Source organism: Phacochoerus africanus, chromosome 6 (genome assembly GCF_016906955.1).
Source record: "Phacochoerus africanus isolate WHEZ1 chromosome 6, ROS_Pafr_v1, whole genome shotgun sequence".
Taxonomy (NCBI): Eukaryota; Metazoa; Chordata; class Mammalia; order Artiodactyla; family Suidae; genus Phacochoerus; species Phacochoerus africanus.
The window spans coordinates 91,948,642-91,969,020 of record NC_062549.1 but is presented as its reverse complement, the minus strand read 5'-3'; the positions used below and the strand labels follow the sequence as shown (position 1 = coordinate 91,969,020).

The window sequence follows — 20,379 nt, the reverse complement described above, 5'->3', positions numbered from 1 at the left end:
GCAAAAAATAGCTGTGGGGCTGGGAAACTGTAACAATTTAGATCATGAATCTGACACATAGCCGAATCACCAAGCTCACAGTTCCCTGAAAGATATAGATGAAGTCTAACACATATTCCTATGCGGTATTTATAGGAAGAGACCCACTTGGTAAAAACTGCTGACTACAAGGACATAGACCTTAGATTGACTGGAACCAGAAAGTTGATGATACTGACTCCCATTTACCTCACCGCCTACCAATCAGAAGAATGCCCATGAGCTGATCACACCCTGCTTCTTTGACTATAAGACTCTTCACTACCCTCTCCAGGAGGAACACACAGTCTTGAGGGCACTAGCCCTCTGTGGCCCCCTCCACCAGGCAAAGCAAGAAGGCTATTTTCTACTTCACCCAAAACTCTGTCTCCAAGATTCAATTCAGTGCCAGTGTACAGAGGCTGGGGTTCAGCAACAATAGCAAAGAAAAATAAACCATCTACACCAATCATTGCACTGTGGGAATCTCTCACACAATGGGAAAAACAAATCAGGAGGGCTATCATCTGACACTGGGGAAGAATGTGACATGACAAGAGTCCTACAAAGAGGATTTTATCGGTTGACATTATCTAGCTCTTCCTCTTTAAATTATGTAGGCAAATATGTAGAAGATGAGTATTGGTCCAAGATCTAAGGTCAAAATGAGGAGGAGAGGAATGTTCTAAAGTTTTTTTATTATTTTTATTTTTTCTATTATAGCTGATTTACAATAGTCTATCAATTTCTGCTGTACAGCAAAGTGACACTGTCATATATATATGTATAAAATATATATATTAAATAGTAAAAAATGCAAATATATATTCTTTTCTCACATTGACATTTGTTTATGAGTATCAGTTCAATAGTATATTTTGTTCTTTCAAATATCCCATGTCTAAAGGAACATTGAATTCAGTTCTAATGTGCAGAAATTAGCTTGGAATCAGGATGTGAAATCTCCTTAAGCAGTTCAAGCAAGTTTCCTATATAAAAAGAACTTAGAAAAATGTCTGCCTATAATTCAGGCTTTGAATTTGAGGCATCCCACTCACTGCAGAGATAGCTGCATCCCACTTCTCATTCCCTCAATCTTGTCTCTTATTAAAGCATTTCTGTTCATGTGGTCATTTGCCCCAGGTGCAAAATTGAAAATATTTGGCAGCTGGTATGATTCAGGCAGCAAGTAGTTAAAACAAAAGTTGACATAGTGCTAGAGAAGATTCTGAGGCCAATCTACGTAAAAGTGTTCTAATGCATTTGATCTATTATCTAATCAACACACATTAGGTCAATGAGCTGTGTATCCCTCTTGGAGTCAAATAAGGGAGATGCAGATGACTATTTAGCCATATTAAATGATGAACACATGGCTGAATACCAGTGCTGCATTTTCCCTGTGCTTTGATTTGCAGTAGGTATAAGACTTGTAGAGGTAAGGAGTATGGGTTCGGCGATATGAGTTTTAGTTCTTTGGGATATAATTGCACTTTTGAGATTCTCATAGAATTAGAATTTGAGAATTAAGATACTTTAAGGTATGAACAAAGCCTACATCACTTTATTTTGACAAATGCACCAGCAAGTCCCTTTTCTTTTATTGTCTTACTTGTAAAATAATAAGCTTGGTCTAGAGTAGAGAATCTCAAACTGGCTGTGAAAGAAGTGTTCTTAAGAAGTTGAAAATTATTCATGGCAGGGTTGTAAACTAGGCATACTCTATCAGATTCTCTGCAGATTTTCCTGGGAATAGGCATTTCAACAAATGCCCAGGAGATTCTTATAGCTTGACCTTAGTTTGGAAACCCCTGTATAAGATCAATGATTAGTAAATTTTTGTTTGTATCGGGAGGTTCCCAGAAACTATTTAGAGAAACTATGTACTAGCTGATATTTTGTTTCCATTAAGCCTATGTTATTAATTCTTTGATATGTCACTCTTAAGATGATGTTTCATCTTTCCTGCCAGGCTGTATTGTACATCAGTCTGGGACATCCCTGGGATAGTGGCATTTTCCAAGCACAGTCTTCCTGAAGGCATCCTTTACCTCCTTGTTTCTTAGGCAGTAGATGGCTGGATTGAAGAATGGTACAATGACAGTATAGAGGACAGAGATAATCTTGTTGTGGTTGAAGGTGTACATGGCCCGGGGTCGTGCATAGGTAAAGAGAGTGGAGGAGTAGTAGATAACAACTACTACCAGATGAGAGGCACAAGTGGAGAAGGCTTTGTGGCGTCCTTGGGCAGTAGGAATCCTTAGGATGGCTGCAATTATGGCCACATATGATGAAACCACAACCAATAGGGGGAGTAGAATCATCACCAGGGCCAAGAGGAAGTCTACTAGTTCTGCTTGTTCCTTGTCAGAACAGGTGAGATTAAGTAGTGGAGAGATATCACAGAAAAAGTGGTTGATGATGTTGGGTCCACAGTAATACAGTCTGGAAATGAAAAGAAGCTTCATCATGGAGCTGAAAAAGCCACTGCCCCAAGAGGAAGCAGCAAGGCGAGTGGCCATGCTGGAAGGCATGAGACTAGGATAACGGAGAGGTTCACAGATGGCCAAGTAGCGGTCATAGGCCATGACTGCTAACAGGACACATTCAGTACAGGCTAAGGCAATGAAGAAATAAAGTTGGGTCATGCAACCTACATAGGAGACTCTACGGTTCTGGGAAAGAAATGCTCCTAAGAGTCGGGGAACCGTGACATTGATATACCATAGCTCCAAAAAAGAGAGGTGGCCAAGGAAAAAGTACATTGGGCGATGAAGGCTTGCAGTGAGCCAGATGGTAGAAACAATGAGTGCATTCTCCAGCAATGTCAACAAGTACATTGCAAGGAAGAGGGTAAAGAGGAGCAGCTGAAGGGGCGGAGAGGCAGCGAAGCCCACCAAAACAAACTCTTCTACGTGGTCTCCACTGAAATTCCTCATGATATTTGTCCACTTGATAACCTGAAAAAGTAACAAGAAGAGCAAGATGTTGAAAAACAAATGGACCAAATTGCTGACATCCCCAGATCACAACCTTCTGAAGATGCTCAGTGGTACCTTATCAACTATTATTACATCATTTTTTCCCTCCCTTTGCTGTGTCATCTCCCACTTCAAAGGAAAAGCTCTCAGACTTGAGCATTATATTCAGTAACTTAGCAATTATAACTAGTGGGTATTTGATAAATATTTGCTGGGTGGTTTCAAAACACGTCAATATTTCAATTTTCTGTTTTCCTATCTATGACGTGTTTTTCTCTCACTTTTCACAAACTCCTAAACTTTATAGAATCTTTACTCAGTATTTGTTGAATAAATGGATAAAAGGAGTGATAACAAGCTGGATCCTGAGGCCTCATCTTCAAGGGAATTTGAACTAAAAGGAATTAGTAGTTCAAAGACATTACTTGAGCTATAGTGCAAGGCAGCGTAGGAAGAGGAGTTTGACTTGGGAAGCATTTATTCACAGCTGGATAAAGGATTCAGAATTCTCCAAAAAGAAGTAAATTTTTCATTCATTTTACAAGTACTTTTTGAGTACATTTCTATGCTAGATTAGATTGTCTCATTTCCAGGGCTGATGGGGCAGGTTGAAAAATGGACCACAAAAAGCTGTCCATGTCCTAATTCCTGGAACTTGTAAATAGCACATCTATGACAAAGTCTTTATAGATGGAATTACCTGTAAGGATATTGAGATGGGAGACGATCCTGGATTATACAGGTGGACAGCAAATGCAATTTCAAGGGTCCTTATAACAGAAGCAGAGGGAAATTCGAAATAGGCACATAGAGGAAAAGGCAATGTGAGATGGAACAAAGAGAGATTTGAAGATACCAGATGGAGACTGTATTGATGTGGCCATAAACCAAAGGATGTCAGCAGTCACTAGAGGCTAAAGGGAGCAGAAAATTTTTCTCCCTTAGTGCCTCTGGGGGAAGTGTGGCCTTGTCAATACTTTGATATTGACTTCAGACTTCTGACATCCAGAGCTATAAGAGAATAAATCTCTCCTGTTTCAGGTCAGAAAATTTATAGTAATCTGTTACATCATTCACAGAAAACTGATGTCACTGGTTAGGCATTAAAGTAGAAGAGGCAATCTTCCCTTTGTGCATTTCCAGACTTCTACCAATATTGACAGTGGCCTGGCATCTCCAGAGGGCAGCCATAAAAATTATAAATTTCACCTGAGATTGGATCACATGTGAGAGATCATCAAGAATTTTCATTTTTGGTGGAACTTAAACACTTGTCTTCATACTTTTTTTCCTTTCAGCAACTTAAAAATCACATCCAGCTTGCATATTTTAAACTTGGCATCTATTTTATCATACATTCAAGTAGTTGCAAGGCATCTAATTTCCACTGCACTGTAAGTATTGATATCTTGAATGAAACTATTATGTCACTCCTTTATATGTTCGGTGAAATCTAAATATTGGTGCTCTGATACCCATTAATGCCTATTATAAAAATTACTTGATACATGTGTCTTTGTTTTTTTTATTTTATTTTATTTTTTTGATTTTTAGGGTCTTACCCTTGCATATGGAGGTTCCCAGGCTAGGGGTCTAATCGGAGCTGTAGCCACCGGCCTACGCCAGAGCCACAGCAACGCGGGATCTGAGCTGTGTTTGCAACGCTGGATCCTTAACCCACTGAGCAAGGCCAGGGATCAAACCTGCAACCTCATGGTTCCTAGTCGGATTCATTAACCACTGTGCCACGACGGGAACTCCACATGTGTCTTTAAAAACAAAAAATTTACATTATTTTTCTTATTGAACTCATAATTCATGGTACTGTAATATATTTTTACAATTGAAAGCCTTTTATTGATCCCTCTGTTATCCACTTCCTTACATTTTTTGTTTCCTGTACTCTTGAAGCTATAAAAAATATTTTCTTCTAGAAATTATTATATAATTAACATACATTTCACCAAAGCAATAAAAATATATAATAAATATTTAAATTACATTAGAAAACATTAAAAATTTATTGGAATGCTATTTTACAATAACATGGATTATACCTTTTTTGCAATTCTTGTGTTCATTCATAATGACTACTTATTACCATGATGAGAATTTCAGCATCAATTCCATTCTTTTCATTTTGGAGATATAAACACTGAGGAAACTAGTTCACATAAATAAATGACATTGATATGCCATATCTTGGGGAATGGAATTTGTTTTGTTCTAGTAATAACACTAAATCACTTGAACTTTCTATTAGTTATGTGCCAGAAATTACATAGTGATCTATCATCAAAATTATTTTTATTGATCTATTAGCTGACAACTCAATTAGTTTCCATTTCAATTGTGTTGAAAGAAACCAATTGGAAACCAGTGACTTGCAAAAGGATTTGTACCCAGTTATTAGTCATTCACTTTCTCAGCACTGACCCTGGCAGTGGCACTAACTTATACTCTGCAGTGCTTCTATACAGTGAAACTCAGTATGCCTTTCCTTGCAGGGGAAAAAAAAGTTTTGAGAAGGGTAGTGGGAAAGGAGAAAAAATACTTTCTCAAGAAAATCAATTTTAAAAAGAGTTGATAAAGGAGTTGAAGAGCAAGGAATGATTCTTTTGGAACTATTAATACCTGGCTCTTGGAAAGCCTTTTGCACCTTCCAGTGCACCATGACCTCAGTTTAGAAAACTGACTTAATATGTCAGATACATTTTCAAGAGGGGTTTGAAGAGGAGGTATGGGCAGTAAAGTTGTGGGCAGGATAGGAAGGAAGCACCGCGCCTCTTGAGGCTAGGTAATAATACAATATAAGAAAAATTCAAAAATGGTGGCTAGAAACTCCCAAGAGCCATGATAAGGGAATTTGGACACTGAGGTAGACTGTGCAATGGCAAAGTCTAGAGAGGGACCTATCTTTATCTGGCTAGTCTCCATGTACAGAGCAGTGTCTGGAACAGAGTAAACACTCAGAAAATATTAGTGGAATGAGTCTGTCTTGATTTGTATAATCTTGACTAATTTACTTAACACACATACATATTTTGTAAATTACACAGACTGAATACAGACTAGAGTTCTTTCTAGTTCCAGCACTGCATGAAATTTGGTTGAAAGGCCAGCTTGGCCCAGGATCAAGTCTAGGAGGGAAAGGGGAGAGAAGATGTCAAAAAATATGAGAGCGGTAAGCACCCTGCGGAACTCATTGTTTGGTCTGCAAATTTTTTTGAACCCTATCTTGCTCTGCAGCCTACAGTGGCTCCAACAGTATGCTGATTCAAACACAAGCCTGTAAGAAGGTCCCTTGTCCCAGACTTACTCATGACCCTAACTCCTGCCCAGTCTTTGTTATTACTTTATATCATCATGTTCTTAGCTTTTGAGCTCAGTTATTGAAAAGAGAATACTGTTTGCTATTCAGGCTGGAGTGCCATTGTCAAGGACTTTCCTCCCCAGTCAGAGCAACTCTGGCCCCTAATCCCTGCAAGATGCTGTCTCTCCCCATTTTCTACACCCTGCTCCATTTACCTTCCTTCCTTACACTACTCAGATCCCTCAGATAGTTCTGAATATATCAGTCTACTCTGTGCAATTAACTCTTGTATTATTTGCTCCTTTTTTCTCCCTGTGTACTCTAACTCCTGGGCTATGTCTTTTCTTCCTTGTCAGTCTTAGAGCAACAGTCCTCTTCTACCAGAATTTCAAGATTTTTATGCTACCAGGGTAGTGTTCTACCATCAGAGCAGCACAGAGCGGATGAGCCTGAAGTTTCAACATTCACCCAGAAATAAGCTCTTTAAACACACCTTTTTCATTTGATAGCTTAAGTTCCAAAAAACAACTAATGAGGAAGATCTGGAGGATTTCTCCCCTTGTAACTTCCCTTTGGAACCAAGATCAGCTTTTTAACTATAGATCTTCTCAGAACTAAATTATATTGATGGTATTGTAAAATTCGTCTTTTACTTGCTTTCAAATGCTCCTTTTCACTGTTACTCTTTCTTCCACATCTATCATCCATCACCCTTTTTTTTAACCCTCTAGTCACATCAGAGTTCTTTAAGACACCACTCTGTTTTCTAACTCTAGTCTTTTGCACATGATAAACATAATAAATATTAATTCTTCTGTGAAGCTTATGTTCTTTAGATCCCTCACATCTGCTGTTGTGACTAAGACTCTATTAACAATTCTATGGGAGTAATTATGTATTTACCTGGAATGTTCCTCCTCCATAGGAGAGATAAAAACTCACTCATTTCTCTGTCCTTATTAACTTAGCTGCTTTGCACATAATAGGTTACCAATAAATATTTATCAAATGAGTTAAAAATATATATATAAAGTAATGATTTAGGATTTGGGGGAGTTAGGAGTCCTTCACTTCAGGAGTAGAAGGCTGAACCTCTTTTTAAAATGTATCAAATTTGGATGCTGCTGCTTGTGGTGATAATATCTGTCCTTCCTACTTCATTAGGCTATGTGACACAGAGACTATTTAGGTGAGAATGATTTGCCCAGAGTGTGAAAAAGCCTTAATATTTTAAAATACATTGGTCTATAGACTGAAACCCACACGTCTCCCCAACTGGATGGGAAGACTTGGATCAGATCAAATGTTTATTCATGTCAGCATAATTGCCTTGATTTCTGTCCAACTTCTACCTCCCAGATATTACACAAATGAAGCTGAACAGTATATTGCCTGACTTCCAATGTCCATCTTCAGGAAACCACACACACCTCTGTCTGGGAAGTGCCCTATACCTAGGCATATCCCATTTTCAGAGGAAATTCAGTTTGCTTTGTTTTCCATGAAGTCTACATTTGATCACCACAAATTGAATATTCATAGTTCCCTTAGCAGAGAATTTGGTGAGTCAAAAATTGAGGGCATTTGTAAAAAAGCCAGCGTTCGAGGATATAACTTTAGAATCTGAAAGAAAATGACTATTTAAAGATTTTATGCATGTGCTTGAGCATGAATGTCGACATCATCATTCAAAGAACAAGAAACATTCTAAGAAATCTAAAAAACATCACAGGAAACGTTCCTGCTCTCGATCAGGGTCAGATTCAGATGATGATGACAGCTATTCAAAGAAAAAAAGACAGAGATCAGAGTCTCGCTCTGCTTCAGAACATTCTTCTAGTGCTGAATCTGAGAGAAGTTATAAAAAATTTAAAAAAAATAAGAAGAAAAGCAAGAAGAGAAGGCATAAGTCTGACTCTCCAGAATCAAATGCTGAATGAGAGAAGGATAAAAAAGAAAAAGACCGGGAAAGTGAAAAAGACAGAACTAGACAAAGATCAGAATCAAAACACAAATCACCTAAGAAAAAGACTGGAAAGGATTCTGGTAATTGGGACACTTCTGGCAGTGAACTGAGTGAAGGGGAACTAGAAGAGTGCAGAAGGACCCTTCCATAGCAACTGGATGATGATCAATAAATTATACCAAATATGAAAAAAAAAATTGAGGGCTATCTAGAATCATTACGATGACTCTCACAGTCTGCTTCCATGTTGCATGGACATAATAATGAAGAGAAGACATAATAATAAAATTGCTTACTTGATCCTCATAAGAGCCCAGTGAGTTTAAGCACCATTTTCTCGACAAATGACAAAAAAATATGAACAATTTTTTTTCAGATGACATGTCTAGGAAATTATGGATCTAGGGTAGTCAGATGATCTGATCACAGAGGTATGGCAACAGGCTTAATTAATTATTACTGTATACATCCTCTATGGAAATAAGTAGATGGTCATGGGTATAGCTAGATGGATTCACTCATTCATGGCAAAATAAAAATTTTTTTCGTTTAGCTCATTTGTGCACGACAATCAAATTTGATAAGTAGTTCATTAAAATATCATTTGAATTTGGGCTGTATGGATATGCGCTAAATGTGCTAAGTATGGCTTTGGGTCTGGTCTAAGGGTTAGGGGGTGCTACTGGGTGTGCACACACAAGATTGGTGGCTGACACTCCTACAACCGACTTCTGCTCTCTGGATGCCCCTTTCATACACAGTTTCTTGTTTTTTGCATCATGTTCACAATCTCTAGCACTTCATAATGTAGCTTAAAAATAATATTACATGGGTGAATATTTCGAATGTATTTCTCAGTTACCAAATCCATTGTCATAAACGTGGATATGAGTAAAAGAGAAGAGTCTCAGTATGAGATGTTTGAATCATGAATTTTTTTGAGATTTTAAGCTAATTGAACATCTGAAGAAATTCAAGAGATTTTCAGGGTTATGAAGGATCAGGAAACCAAAGGGAATGAATGAAGCATATGAAAGTATCTAACCTGAATAAGGAAAACATTTTCATAGAAAATTTCACCTAGCACTATGCTTGCCAGTCCTCTGCATTTACTCAAATATCCTGTCTTTGGATGATTATCAATAAACTAGTTACCTGTTTCTTCTGGGACGGTGTGGTGAGTCCCAGCCACTCCTCAAAAACGCTGATGTTTCTTGCTGTTTTCTGAGTAATCCATGGCATGACAGGAAAGAGGTTTGGCAGGTGGGACCCTTAAGTAAGCAGGAACAGTGTTAGCCAGCCCTTATCACCTCATCATTAGGACATAGCCCTTTAGGACACATTGTCATGGTGACCTACCTCTCTCCAAGACTGTGTCCAAGTCACCTCAGGGATCATTTTTTCTAGGGCATACATGATACAATGAAAGAACAAAATCTGGAGGGACATAGTCTTAGAGGGAAGAAGAAGAAATTCCCTGAGTTCATTGTTGGAGTCTTCTGCAGATCTCATTTTCAGAGGTGCTAAGGAGACTATTTGTCTGCACATTAGATAGATATAAAGATAATTCGAGTCTAAGATTCTGTTAAGGAAATAAAAACTAAAGCAAGAGAATTATGGACAAATTCATTCTGGCAGGCTCTTTAGACTATTAAATGTTGTTGAGAAAAATATTACTTGTCAAACTCTCTCCACCTTTGCATTTATATCACTTGCCTGTCTGTGTGAGGAAGAGATTCTTTATATCCTATCTGTACTGGTACAGGCTTCAGTGAGGAAGCATTCTTTCTTGTTTGCCTCCCTTTACATCTTTTTGTGACTAGATCTGGACTCGGAGAGCATGCAGGGAAGACCTCAGGATAACTGGATGAGGACAAGCAAAGAGTAATTTAAGATTCCTGATTCCTGGTGCAAACCTGAATCTGTTTTTTAAAACAATGTGTTTTTTTTTTGTTTGTTTGTTTGTTTTTTTTTTTGCTTCTCTCATAAAACCGGTGTCCTGGCTGCATCGTTATTCATGTACAGTTAACCCCTTTGTTTCTCAGTCTACTAGAATTGTCACAAATGGAGTAGATTATCTCCTGGAGTATGTGTTAATCTCCTTATCACTGAAATTGTTCAAGCAGAGGCCCAAGATATCCTGTTTAGGATACAATATTGGGAAGGGAGCATACTGCAATAATAGTATTTTCAATCCTCTTTGTAATAAAATTTGTTGTTATTGCAACCTAATAGTGTTAGACTCAATAAATGGTCTTCAGAATATATTAGATGATGCTATAAGGAGTAGGAGAGTATCAGTTATCTCTGAGTTTTTTTTCAGCCTGAGGAGGCTTACTCTTGGAAAACCCTGGAAGTGGAATAGTATGAGAAAAACAGTGATGAGTTGAATCTTGACATACTGAGCTCAAATAAGAGTCTGAGACAAGCATCTATAAGTTTGAAATGTTGGCCTGAATTTTCTGCCAGTCTTTAGACAATACTTTGAGGTAGTAAAAAATTAGTAAATATAAAAGGAGCAGATTTGATAGATTTAATCAGAGGAACAGAGTCTAAATAAAAAAAAACGAGTTGAACAAGAGCTTTAGAAATAACCACTGAGGAGTTCCCGTCGTGGCGCAGGGGTTAACAAATCCGACTAGGAACCATGAGGTTGCAGGTTCGATCCCTGGCCTTGCTCAGTGGGTTAAGGATCTGGTGTTGCCGTGAGCTGTGGTGTAGGTTGCAGATGCGGTTCGGATCCCGTGTTTCTGTGGCTCTGGCATAGACCGGTGGCTATACCCCTAGCCTGGGAACCTCCATATGCCGTGGGAGTGGCCCTATAAAAGGCAAAAAGACAAAAAAAAAAAGAAGAAAAGAAAAGAAATAACCACTGATGAGCCACGAAGGGAAAAAATAAAAAATTGACCAGGAAAAGGATCACAAAAGTACAGTTTTCTGGAGGAGAAGGCACTAGATATTTTCAGAAAGGAGAAGGTGAGGAGAAATAAGAGAAAATACTTTGGTAATGAAATGAGTCAGAAGAAGATGCTTTTATAATTTTTCCTACAGATGCAGAAGAAATATTTATGTACACAATTGCCATTTATTGAGCACTTATATACTGGACACAGTGCAAACAATTTTATAAATTCTTAATTATCTTAATAATACAATGTAGCTGCCATCTCAACTATCAAGACCCCAAAATTAAAGTGGCTTAGGGAGTTCCCATAGTGTCTCAGTTGGGTAATGGACCCAACTAGTATCCATGAAGATGCAGGTTTGGTCCCTGGCCTTGCTCAGTGGATTAAGGATCCAGCTGTGGTGTAGGTCACAGACACAGCTTGGATCCCATGTTCCTGTGGCTGTGGCATAGGCTGGAAGCTGAAGCTTCAGTTCAACTCCTATCTCAGGAACTTCTGTATGCCACAGGTGCAGCCCTAAAAAGCAATAATAAAAATAAAATAAAGTGACTTAAATGAGACAGAGATTAATTCTCTCTCATATGATACTACAATGATAAAGAGTCCATGATAGGCAGGGCTGGCAAGACAGCTTAAATTAACAAAATTGTATGAGCCATGGGTGATTGGATGGTTCTGCCATCCTCAAGATAACTCTTTCATTGCAGAGTCCAAAGTACTGGTTTTTCATTCCCAGCCATCTGGAAATCAGAGAGATTGCTCTTAAGGGAGAGATGTAGAATCTACATCAATTGTGTCTGTATACATCTTACTGGTAAGAACTTAGGAACTTAGCCAACCCCAGATACAAAGACGGCTAAGAAATATACTGAGTTATAATTGGCCACCTATGTACCCTGCTATAAGTCTGGAGGATTTTGTTACCAAAAATATTGAAAGAATAGTTTTTCTCAAACACTTTACTTGCTATTGGTTTATTCAGCATGACCATTACTTTTTGAGGTAGTTTTGGAAGTTTTTGTCTTTTTTAGGAAGAATTTCTGTGTCACCTAAGATATCTAATTTCCCCGTATGCAATTGTTTATACCAATTCATTTGTAATCCTTTTTATTTCTGGAAAGTCAGTAGCAATGCCATCTCTTTTATTTCTGAGTCTAATAATTTGTCTCTCTTTTGGTCTTGGTCAGTTGAGCTAAAGATTGATCATTTTTTTTATATTTGCAAAGAACAATATTTTGATTACATTGATTTTTCTCTACTGTTCTTTCTCTTAGCCATTTTTGTTTCTAAAATATCCCTCTAATCTTTATTCTTTCCTACTTTTTTTAATTTAAATTTAGTTTGCAGTTTTTCTCACACATGGTCTTATGGTAGAAGGTTAGATTATTTATTTATTTTTATTTATTTATTTGTTTTTGTCTTTTTGCTATTTCTTGGGCCGCTCCCGCGGCATATGGAGGTTCCCAGGCTAGGGGTCCAATCGGAGCTGTAGTCTCCGGCCTACGCCAGAGCCACAGCAACGCAGAATCCGAGCCGCGTCTGCAACCTACACCACAGCTCACGGCAACGCTGGATCGTTAACCCACTGAGCAAGGGCAGGGACCGAACCCGCAACCTCATGGTTCCTAGTCGGATTCGTTAACCACTGCGCCACGACGGGAACTCCAGGTTAGATTATTTAATTGAGATCTTTCTTCAAATGTAGACATTTTTAAAATATAAATTCCTTTCTAAACACTGTTAGCTGAATTTTATAAGTACTAGCATGTTGTGTTCTTGTTTTAACTCCTCTCAAAATGTTTTCTAATTTCTCCTATGAATTTTTAGACCCATTGGTCATTTGGGAATGAATTATTTAATTCCCTCATACTCCTGGATTTCCCTATTTCCTTCTGTCATTGATTTCTAATTTTATTCTATTGTAAGTATAAATTCTTTATAGGACTTTTATCCTTTTAATTTTATTGAGGCTTGTTTTATGACCTATTTTATGGTCAATCTTCAAGAGTGTTCCATGTGCACTTGACAAAAATGTCTACTCTAATGCTGTTGGGTGTGTCTGTTTGTAGATGTTTTTACATTTACCCTATTTGAGTTTGTTGTGGTTCCTGGATGTGTAGGTTTGTTTTACAACAAATTTAGGCAGTTTTCATCTATTTTTATTTGAAGTATTTTTTTTTTAATTTCCTTTCTCTCTCTTTTCTCTTTCCCATTATTCCTATTTTGGTATGTTTAACATTGTCCTACATTTCTCTGAGAATCTCTACATATTTCTTTATTATTTTATCTCTCTAAACTTTGGATTGCATAATCTCTATCAATCTAACTTTAGGTTCACCAATTCTTTCTTCAACAAATTAAAATCTAACATTGAACATATATTTTTTTTTTAATTTCAGTTATTGTGCTTTTCAAACCCCACATTTCCATTTGGTTCTGTTTTGGTATTTATATTTTTTATTGGTATTCTGTATTTGATCAACGTTGTCATGATAACTTTCTTTCTTTCTTGTTTTTGTTGCACCTTCAGTATGTGGAAGTTCCTGAGCCAGGGATCAAACCCACACCACAGAAATGAACCAAGCCACAGTAGTTGCAATGCCATGTTCTTAATCCATTGAGCCACTAGGGAACTCCATATATTTATTTAATAATTAATTTTTAGTTATTTGAATATATTATTAATGCCAACTTTGTAGTTTTTTTCTTTTAAGTGTGGCATCCAGTCATACTAACAGGCCATTTCTGATGCATGACATTTTTTTTTTCCTAGTCATGGGTAGTATCTTCCTATTTATTTGCATGCCTCATATTCCTTGCTGATGAAGATTTCATATTTTCGATAATATATTTTAGAAACTCTGGTTACTATTCCTCCCCCTTAACACTCAGATCATTACCCTTGTTTTTTTCTTATTTGATTTTATATTTGTTTAGTGATTGGCTTGATTATTTTAGTGAACTCTATTCTTCTTCCCCTCTTGTAGGTCTCTGATGTTTCACCTCAGGGACATATCTTGGTCAGGCCCTCTTTCACCCTGGGATGACAGTGGTTTTGATGAAACTACTGTTGAGGATATTTTTCTTGACCATTTCCACTTTTTAGCTTATTTATACCTCTATAGTTTTTAATTCTACCCTAGAACATACATTGCTCCACAGAAGAATAAAACAAAATTTATATTCCTTTCAAAGGAATAGTTCCTGAGATCAGTGTTTGAGATTTGTTTTGTTCCAGAGAGGACTCCTCCTGGATGTATCCTCCCCTCTATAGAGAGCTCCTTAGATGCGGCTGAGACATTGATGTAAAGACATCTTGTCTGAGGACATCGACCAACAATATGACTGAACCTTCATCATCTGAGTGCTGCTATAGCTTTTGGTGAAAACCTTAATATATGGTGTATCATAATTTTCTTTTCACAAGAAGAATGAGTTTCTTGAGAATATAACTATATATTTTGTTTTCGTTTTCACAATGATAGTGCAGTTTCTTGGACAGAATAAATTCTACGTATATAAAACTCTTTTCACATTTAGGTGAAGAACAAAAGCCACTGACCCCCAATTTTATTTCTTCATTGATGCCTGATCATATTTCTTATTGACAGGAGAAAATATTCAACTGCTTCTCATTAAAGGATTTTCTTGGTGAGAAAATTTTGAAAAATCTAGTTAGAAATTGGTTCAGAGGCAAAGTTCTTGAATTGTAACATGCCTCATGGTTGAAGAAACATATGATCTAAAGGGGAAAAATGTTTCATATGTGTAATGATGTATGTAGTTATAGTTATTCACTTTTATTTTTGCCACACCTGCAACATATGGAAGTCTCTGGGCCAGGGATTAAATCTGAGCTGCAGCTGTGGCCTATGCCACAGTTGTGGCAATGCTGGGTCCTTAAACCCAAAGCACCAGGCAGGGGATCAAACTTGTGCTGCCATAGAGACAACGTTGAATCCTTAACCTGCTGCACCGCAATGGAAACTCCTAGCTATTCACTTTTATAGTTGCATGCTAATACACTGTGCAGGTATACTACAATTCATCTATCTATTCTACTATTGGTATATTTGGGTAAGTCTTAGTTTTGGTATTGCAAATGCTCCTTCCATGAACATTATTGTATAAGCTTCATGGTACCTATGTGCATACAATCATCTAGGGTATATACCTAACAGGAGAAAAGCTAGACATTGGGGTATGAATATCTCTAAAAATAAATCTATAATACTAAAGTGCTTTCTAAAGTGGTTGAGCCAATATACACTGTCACCAGGAGAACACAAGGGTTCTTATTATTCCAAAGCTTCATAGCTTGTTAATCCATTCTTTTAATTTTAATCCTTTAAGTCTATTTTGTGGTACTTAATTGGGATTTTAATGTTTATTATCATGCTTGCTAAAGAAATTAAGCACATTTTCATATGTTTATTGAACATTTGGATGTTTTCTTTTATGAAGGGTCTGTTCACAATTCGTCATAACTCATCAACAATTTTTTTTAGGGCCTCACCTGTGGCATAATGGAAGTTTCCAGGGTAGGGGTCAAATTGGAACTGCAGCTGTCAGCCTATGCAAACAACAACAGCAACATGGGATTGGAGCCACATCTGCAACATATACCACATCTCACTATAATGCTGGATCCTTAACCCACTGGGTGAGGCCAGGGATCGAACCTACATCTGCATGGATGCTAGCTGGATTGTAAACCACTGAACCATAGCAGGAACTCCTCTCTTCAACATTTAAGTCTGTATTTTTTTTTAATTTTTGGTAGAAGTTTTATATGTACTATGTAAGAACATTATACCAATAACAGACATAGCATATATTTTCTCTCATTCTGTGGATTTCCTTGTTTAGGCTTTATATTATAAAATAAGATACAGAAAGTCAGCCAAGCAAATGCATAGCTTAGCGATTTTTTTTTTTGTGAGACCAGCTCCTCCAATATGTATTTTGAAGGCTGTGAATTTCCATCCAAACACTGAAAAGCTGCATTCACAAGTTTGACTTGTACTATTTTCATTTCCTCCAGTTCATACCATTTTTCTACTGTCCACAGGAATTCTTATTTGATGCATGGTTTATTTAGAAGTATGTTTCTTGACTTCTAAACATATAGGTATTTCCAGCTCCCATGTACTCGCGGATGCTTATCTCTTGCTTAACAATAGCAACAATAATCCCTGTGGCAGTCGCCATATCAGACACATGGAAGTTAATTGGCCCAAATTCAAGTTCAGGAACTTGAGTTTAGACTTAATATCACATCTTCTACATTCCCCATGAGCAAGTAAATGTTAGTTTTTATGCCCAAGACATAATAGCTTCCCTAGAATGAATAAACAGGTCTGAGGGGTGGAAAAAAGTAGAATAAACACCCTTGTCACCAACGCAGTCATAACAGAGGTAGAGGGCAAATATTCTGTCTGCACATGTGCCACAAAAATGGTCCCAGGAAAAAAATAGAGTCATAACAAGAGATAAAGCTAATCAGTGTAAGAACATAATAATTTTCATCCTTTAACTTAATCTTTATAACATACCCATTAATAATGGAGTTAAGATGTTACTCCAAAATTTTTCCTATATTTTGTATACACCAATCCTCAGTACGGTAGTTGTGTCTTTCATGAGAGGACATGTTAGCATAAGAACTGAGAAAAGGATTCAGAGAAGTCCCTAGGCTTGTATGTTGGGATTCACAGAAAGATCACTTGCTATTTAGCTGTGATATATAACCTCCACAATGTTTATGTTTATTTTCTTCTTAGTGACATAAATATTTGAGTCTGTGCTTACCTGGTTTCCTTCATTACACATCATATGTCTGAAAAATTACTACAAAACACATTTAGTGTCAAACCACTAAATACTGTGGCATTTTACTACATTAGCTGTTTAATTCCTTCATCTAAAGAAAATAGCAGTTAATTCACCCTTCATCTGTGAATTCCCCTGTTCATAAAACATATAGGCTCTACTGTAAAATTTACTTATTTGAATCAAGGTTGCAAAGTATCCTGTATATTCTGAATCTAACATCTGACAGGACACCATCATGAGTGTTATCAAAAACATTTTATAGTCAGCATGACATAGTGTTTAACAAATATATATATATATATACACACACATATATATATTTATATAAAGTATATACAAATAGACAAATAGACTGTTGATAATTTCTACATACTATATCTCCTCTTAGAAATGATTTATCACTTTGGTGACACACACAGTGCCTCGCAAAATTACCTAGATAAACTCTTCAACCTTTATGTATTTAAAATAATCGCTTAGTGTAGTTTCACATTTGTTGTTTTTTTCCCCACAAACATGCTTTTCACACTTCTTCATAAGTGCAGGACATCCAGTGACCTATTGGCTGCAGCCTGGAATCTGCAGGGACAGATATAGAAGTAGAGGAACATGGACAACTTCCTCAACATGCTAAGCAAATTCTTGTTATGTCATAGGTCCAAGACTAGGTTACTTGATTCCCCACATGCCAAACTCTCGGAAAAGAGAATGGTTACTCTGTAAATGCCTCTGCCTTGTTGAATTATATATACATTCAATAATGGAGCAATAAGCCAAGTTTATTTATTCAAGGAACTTGTCTTTGCAAGCACCTTTCTGAAAGCACTCTTCATGTCCTTATTCCTGAGGCTGAAAATGAGAGGGCTGAGGAAAGGAGTAACGACAGTGTAAGGGACTGCTATGACTGCGTCATCTCCCCCTGATGCTCCTGGCTTCAGATAGACAATAGATGCAAACCCAAAGTGGATGATGACCACCGTGAGGTGGGAAGCACAGGTAGAAAACGCCTTCTGCTTGCCCTCAGCTGAAGGGATCCTGAGGACAGCGGAGAGAATGAAAACATAAGTGAGGATGATGAGCAGGAAGGTGCCCGTCAAGGCTGACACTGAGATTGCTGTTACAATGAGCTCAGTGAGTTCACTGTCTAGACAGGACAGCCTCACCACTGCCCGCATGTGACAGAAGAAGTGTTTGACAAGGTTGGGGCCACAGAAAGAGCCCCTGAATATCAGTGCAGTCTCAGTAATAGAGATAATGAAGCCAGCAACCCAAGCAGAGGCCACAAGTTGCCCACATACCACGTTGGTCATAAGCAGTGGATATCTGAGAGGGTTGCAGATGGCAAGGAAGCGATCAAAACCCATCAAAGTGAGAATGATACTGTGAGTGCCACCAAATCCCAAGAAGAAATACATCTGCATGCCACATCCTATGACTGAAATGCCCCTGTTCTTGGTCAGGAGATGCGAGAGCATCTTGGGGATAATGGTCAATGTGTAGCAGGTCTCAGAGAAAGAGAGTGCACTAAGGAAGAGGTACATAGGAGTGTGGAGACACCTGTCTACCCACGTTAGATACATGATGGCCAGGTTCCCTGTGAGGGTGAGAAGGTAGAGGCAGAAGAAAACCACAAAGAGGAATGTCTGTGCATGTGGGTAAACAGAGAAGCCAACAAGGATGAATTCTTTCAGAATTGTGTGATTGATCTTCATTCTTTGAATGCCTGAAATCGGAAAGAAGCAACGAATAAATATTAAATTCTCCATTATTTGCAATTTGATCAAACTTATAATTGTCAACAGATTTTTTTATTTAGTTTGGCAAAACACTATGTGTATGTAGGTAATAATGCAAACTGTTGCTCTTGGAATGGATTTACAATGAGATCCTGCTGTGCAGTACTGAGAACTATGTCGAGACACTTACTTCACAACATGACAATGGGAGGAAAATTTATGTAAACATGTATGTGTAACTTGGTTCCCATGCTGTACAGTGGAAAACTAAATTAAATAGATAAAAAGAGTTTGTTAGCTGGTAATACAAAAAAAGACAGAAAATACTCTAATTCATGTTCAGATGAAAGAATTTAGGTGAATTATGTAATTCAGATTTGGATCAGATTCTGAACCTTGGAAAAACTACAAAGTAGTTAATACATACAGTTTGTATATGACAGAGCAACTGCTCCATATAATATTGTCTGTAAATATCTAAAGAGTGAAAATTAATGGTTGACTTCTTAAGAATTTGCAGACCATATTTCGACAATGGCTGACAATTATGAGAAGCCCAATGTCATTTTCTCTTGGAGAAATTGTCTAGGATCTGAAATATTAAAGAAAAGAACATTGCCCTCTATTTGTCCCTAAGATAGTGTGAAAAATTCCTTTCTCCAATAGAAATATTCACACACTAAATTTTAATTCTCATGACTCTTCACAGTAACTCTATAAGAAAGACAATTATATGGATTGCATAACTAAAAGATTTACTAAGTTCCCCAAAAGACAAAGATAATATATTGACAAAATAAGAAGTTGTTTTAGTAGCTCCTTGGTGCAAAACCCAAGCTCTTTCGAACATTCTATTTTCAGAACAGCCTGATTTCACACAATAGGTTCTATCTGTTGTATTAGGGGCCGCCCCCCACTCCCTGGCCCATGATGGACTAGAAAATTTGTTTTCACAGCCATAGATAAACTTAGAAGCATTTTGAAAATCAAAGAATAAGTAATACAAACTCCAGAGTAGATCTTTCCTTTTCTAGTTCTTACTAACTGGTGTGCCAAATACCTACTCAGTGAATCATCAGCAGTAGAATATGAATGTCAGAATCCTCTACTTGTGGCATATTCTGAATATGTGTGTCTGTGGAGGGAATGAGGGTACCATACCCTTCCCTACCCTCAGCCCTCTGAAACTGTTGGTAAATCACCTTGTCTCAATTTTAATTTAGCATATAGATCCACTGATAAAAGAAACACACTCTAATGTCAAAGATAAGTGGATAATTCAAAGAAAATTTAGTGACAATTAATCACGAAGAAAAGAAAGTCAAACCATCAAGAATATTTTCCTACCTTGTGTATCTTATCAAAGCACCAAAGCCAATTCAGTGGTAGAATTATATTCTTCCAAGTCAGTCTTCACATTGTTGTAAGCATGCTTTGTTCACTCAAAAGTGTCAAAGACCAACTTAGCATGAAAATCACTGGTCACTGCTAGTTCAGTGACCTTGGGAAAGTCCCTGTAACCTTCTGGGTCAGTTTCCTCAGCTGAGAAGTGTTGAAAGAGCTCGTGCTTTTCTGCACTTCAGCTTCCTATGGCTCTAGAGTGTTTTTTTGTTTTTGTTTTTGT

General features: G+C 37.4%; 2 protein-coding genes across 2 annotated transcripts; both read right to left on the bottom strand.

The window, feature by feature from the left end:
• Positions 1-919: 919 nt before the first annotated feature.
• Positions 920-20,187, bottom strand: LOC125128865 (olfactory receptor 6P1). The gene is made up of 3 exons (XM_047783007.1): positions 20,103-20,187; positions 9,434-9,549; positions 920-2,978 (listed from the first exon to the last, which is right to left on the bottom strand). Exons 2-3 carry the CDS (start codon positions 9,518-9,520, stop codon positions 2,004-2,006), a joined length of 1,062 nt encoding a protein of 353 aa, XP_047638963.1. The 5' UTR covers positions 9,521-9,549; positions 20,103-20,187; the 3' UTR covers positions 920-2,003.
• On the bottom strand, positions 17,781-18,742 carry LOC125128866 (olfactory receptor 10X1-like). Its single transcript, XM_047783009.1, has one exon. The coding sequence runs from the start codon at positions 18,729-18,731 to the stop codon at positions 17,799-17,801; it is 933 nt and encodes a 310-aa protein (XP_047638965.1). The 5' UTR covers positions 18,732-18,742; the 3' UTR covers positions 17,781-17,798.
• Positions 20,188-20,379: the final 192 nt, after the last annotated feature.

Bases quoted from the DNA above. Each gene is read 5' to 3' on its own strand.
- LOC125128865 (XM_047783007.1), bottom strand. From the start codon at position 9,520: ATGCCATGGATTACTCAGAAAACAGCAAGAAACATCAGCGTTTTTGAG. The intron at 2,979-9,433 runs GTAACTAGTTTA...TTACTTTTTCAG, and splicing joins CACCGTCCCAGAAGAAACAG to GTTATCAAGTGGACAAATAT.
- LOC125128866 (XM_047783009.1), bottom strand. From the start codon at position 18,731: ATGAAGATCAATCACACAATTCTGAAAGAATTCATCCTTGTTGGCTTC.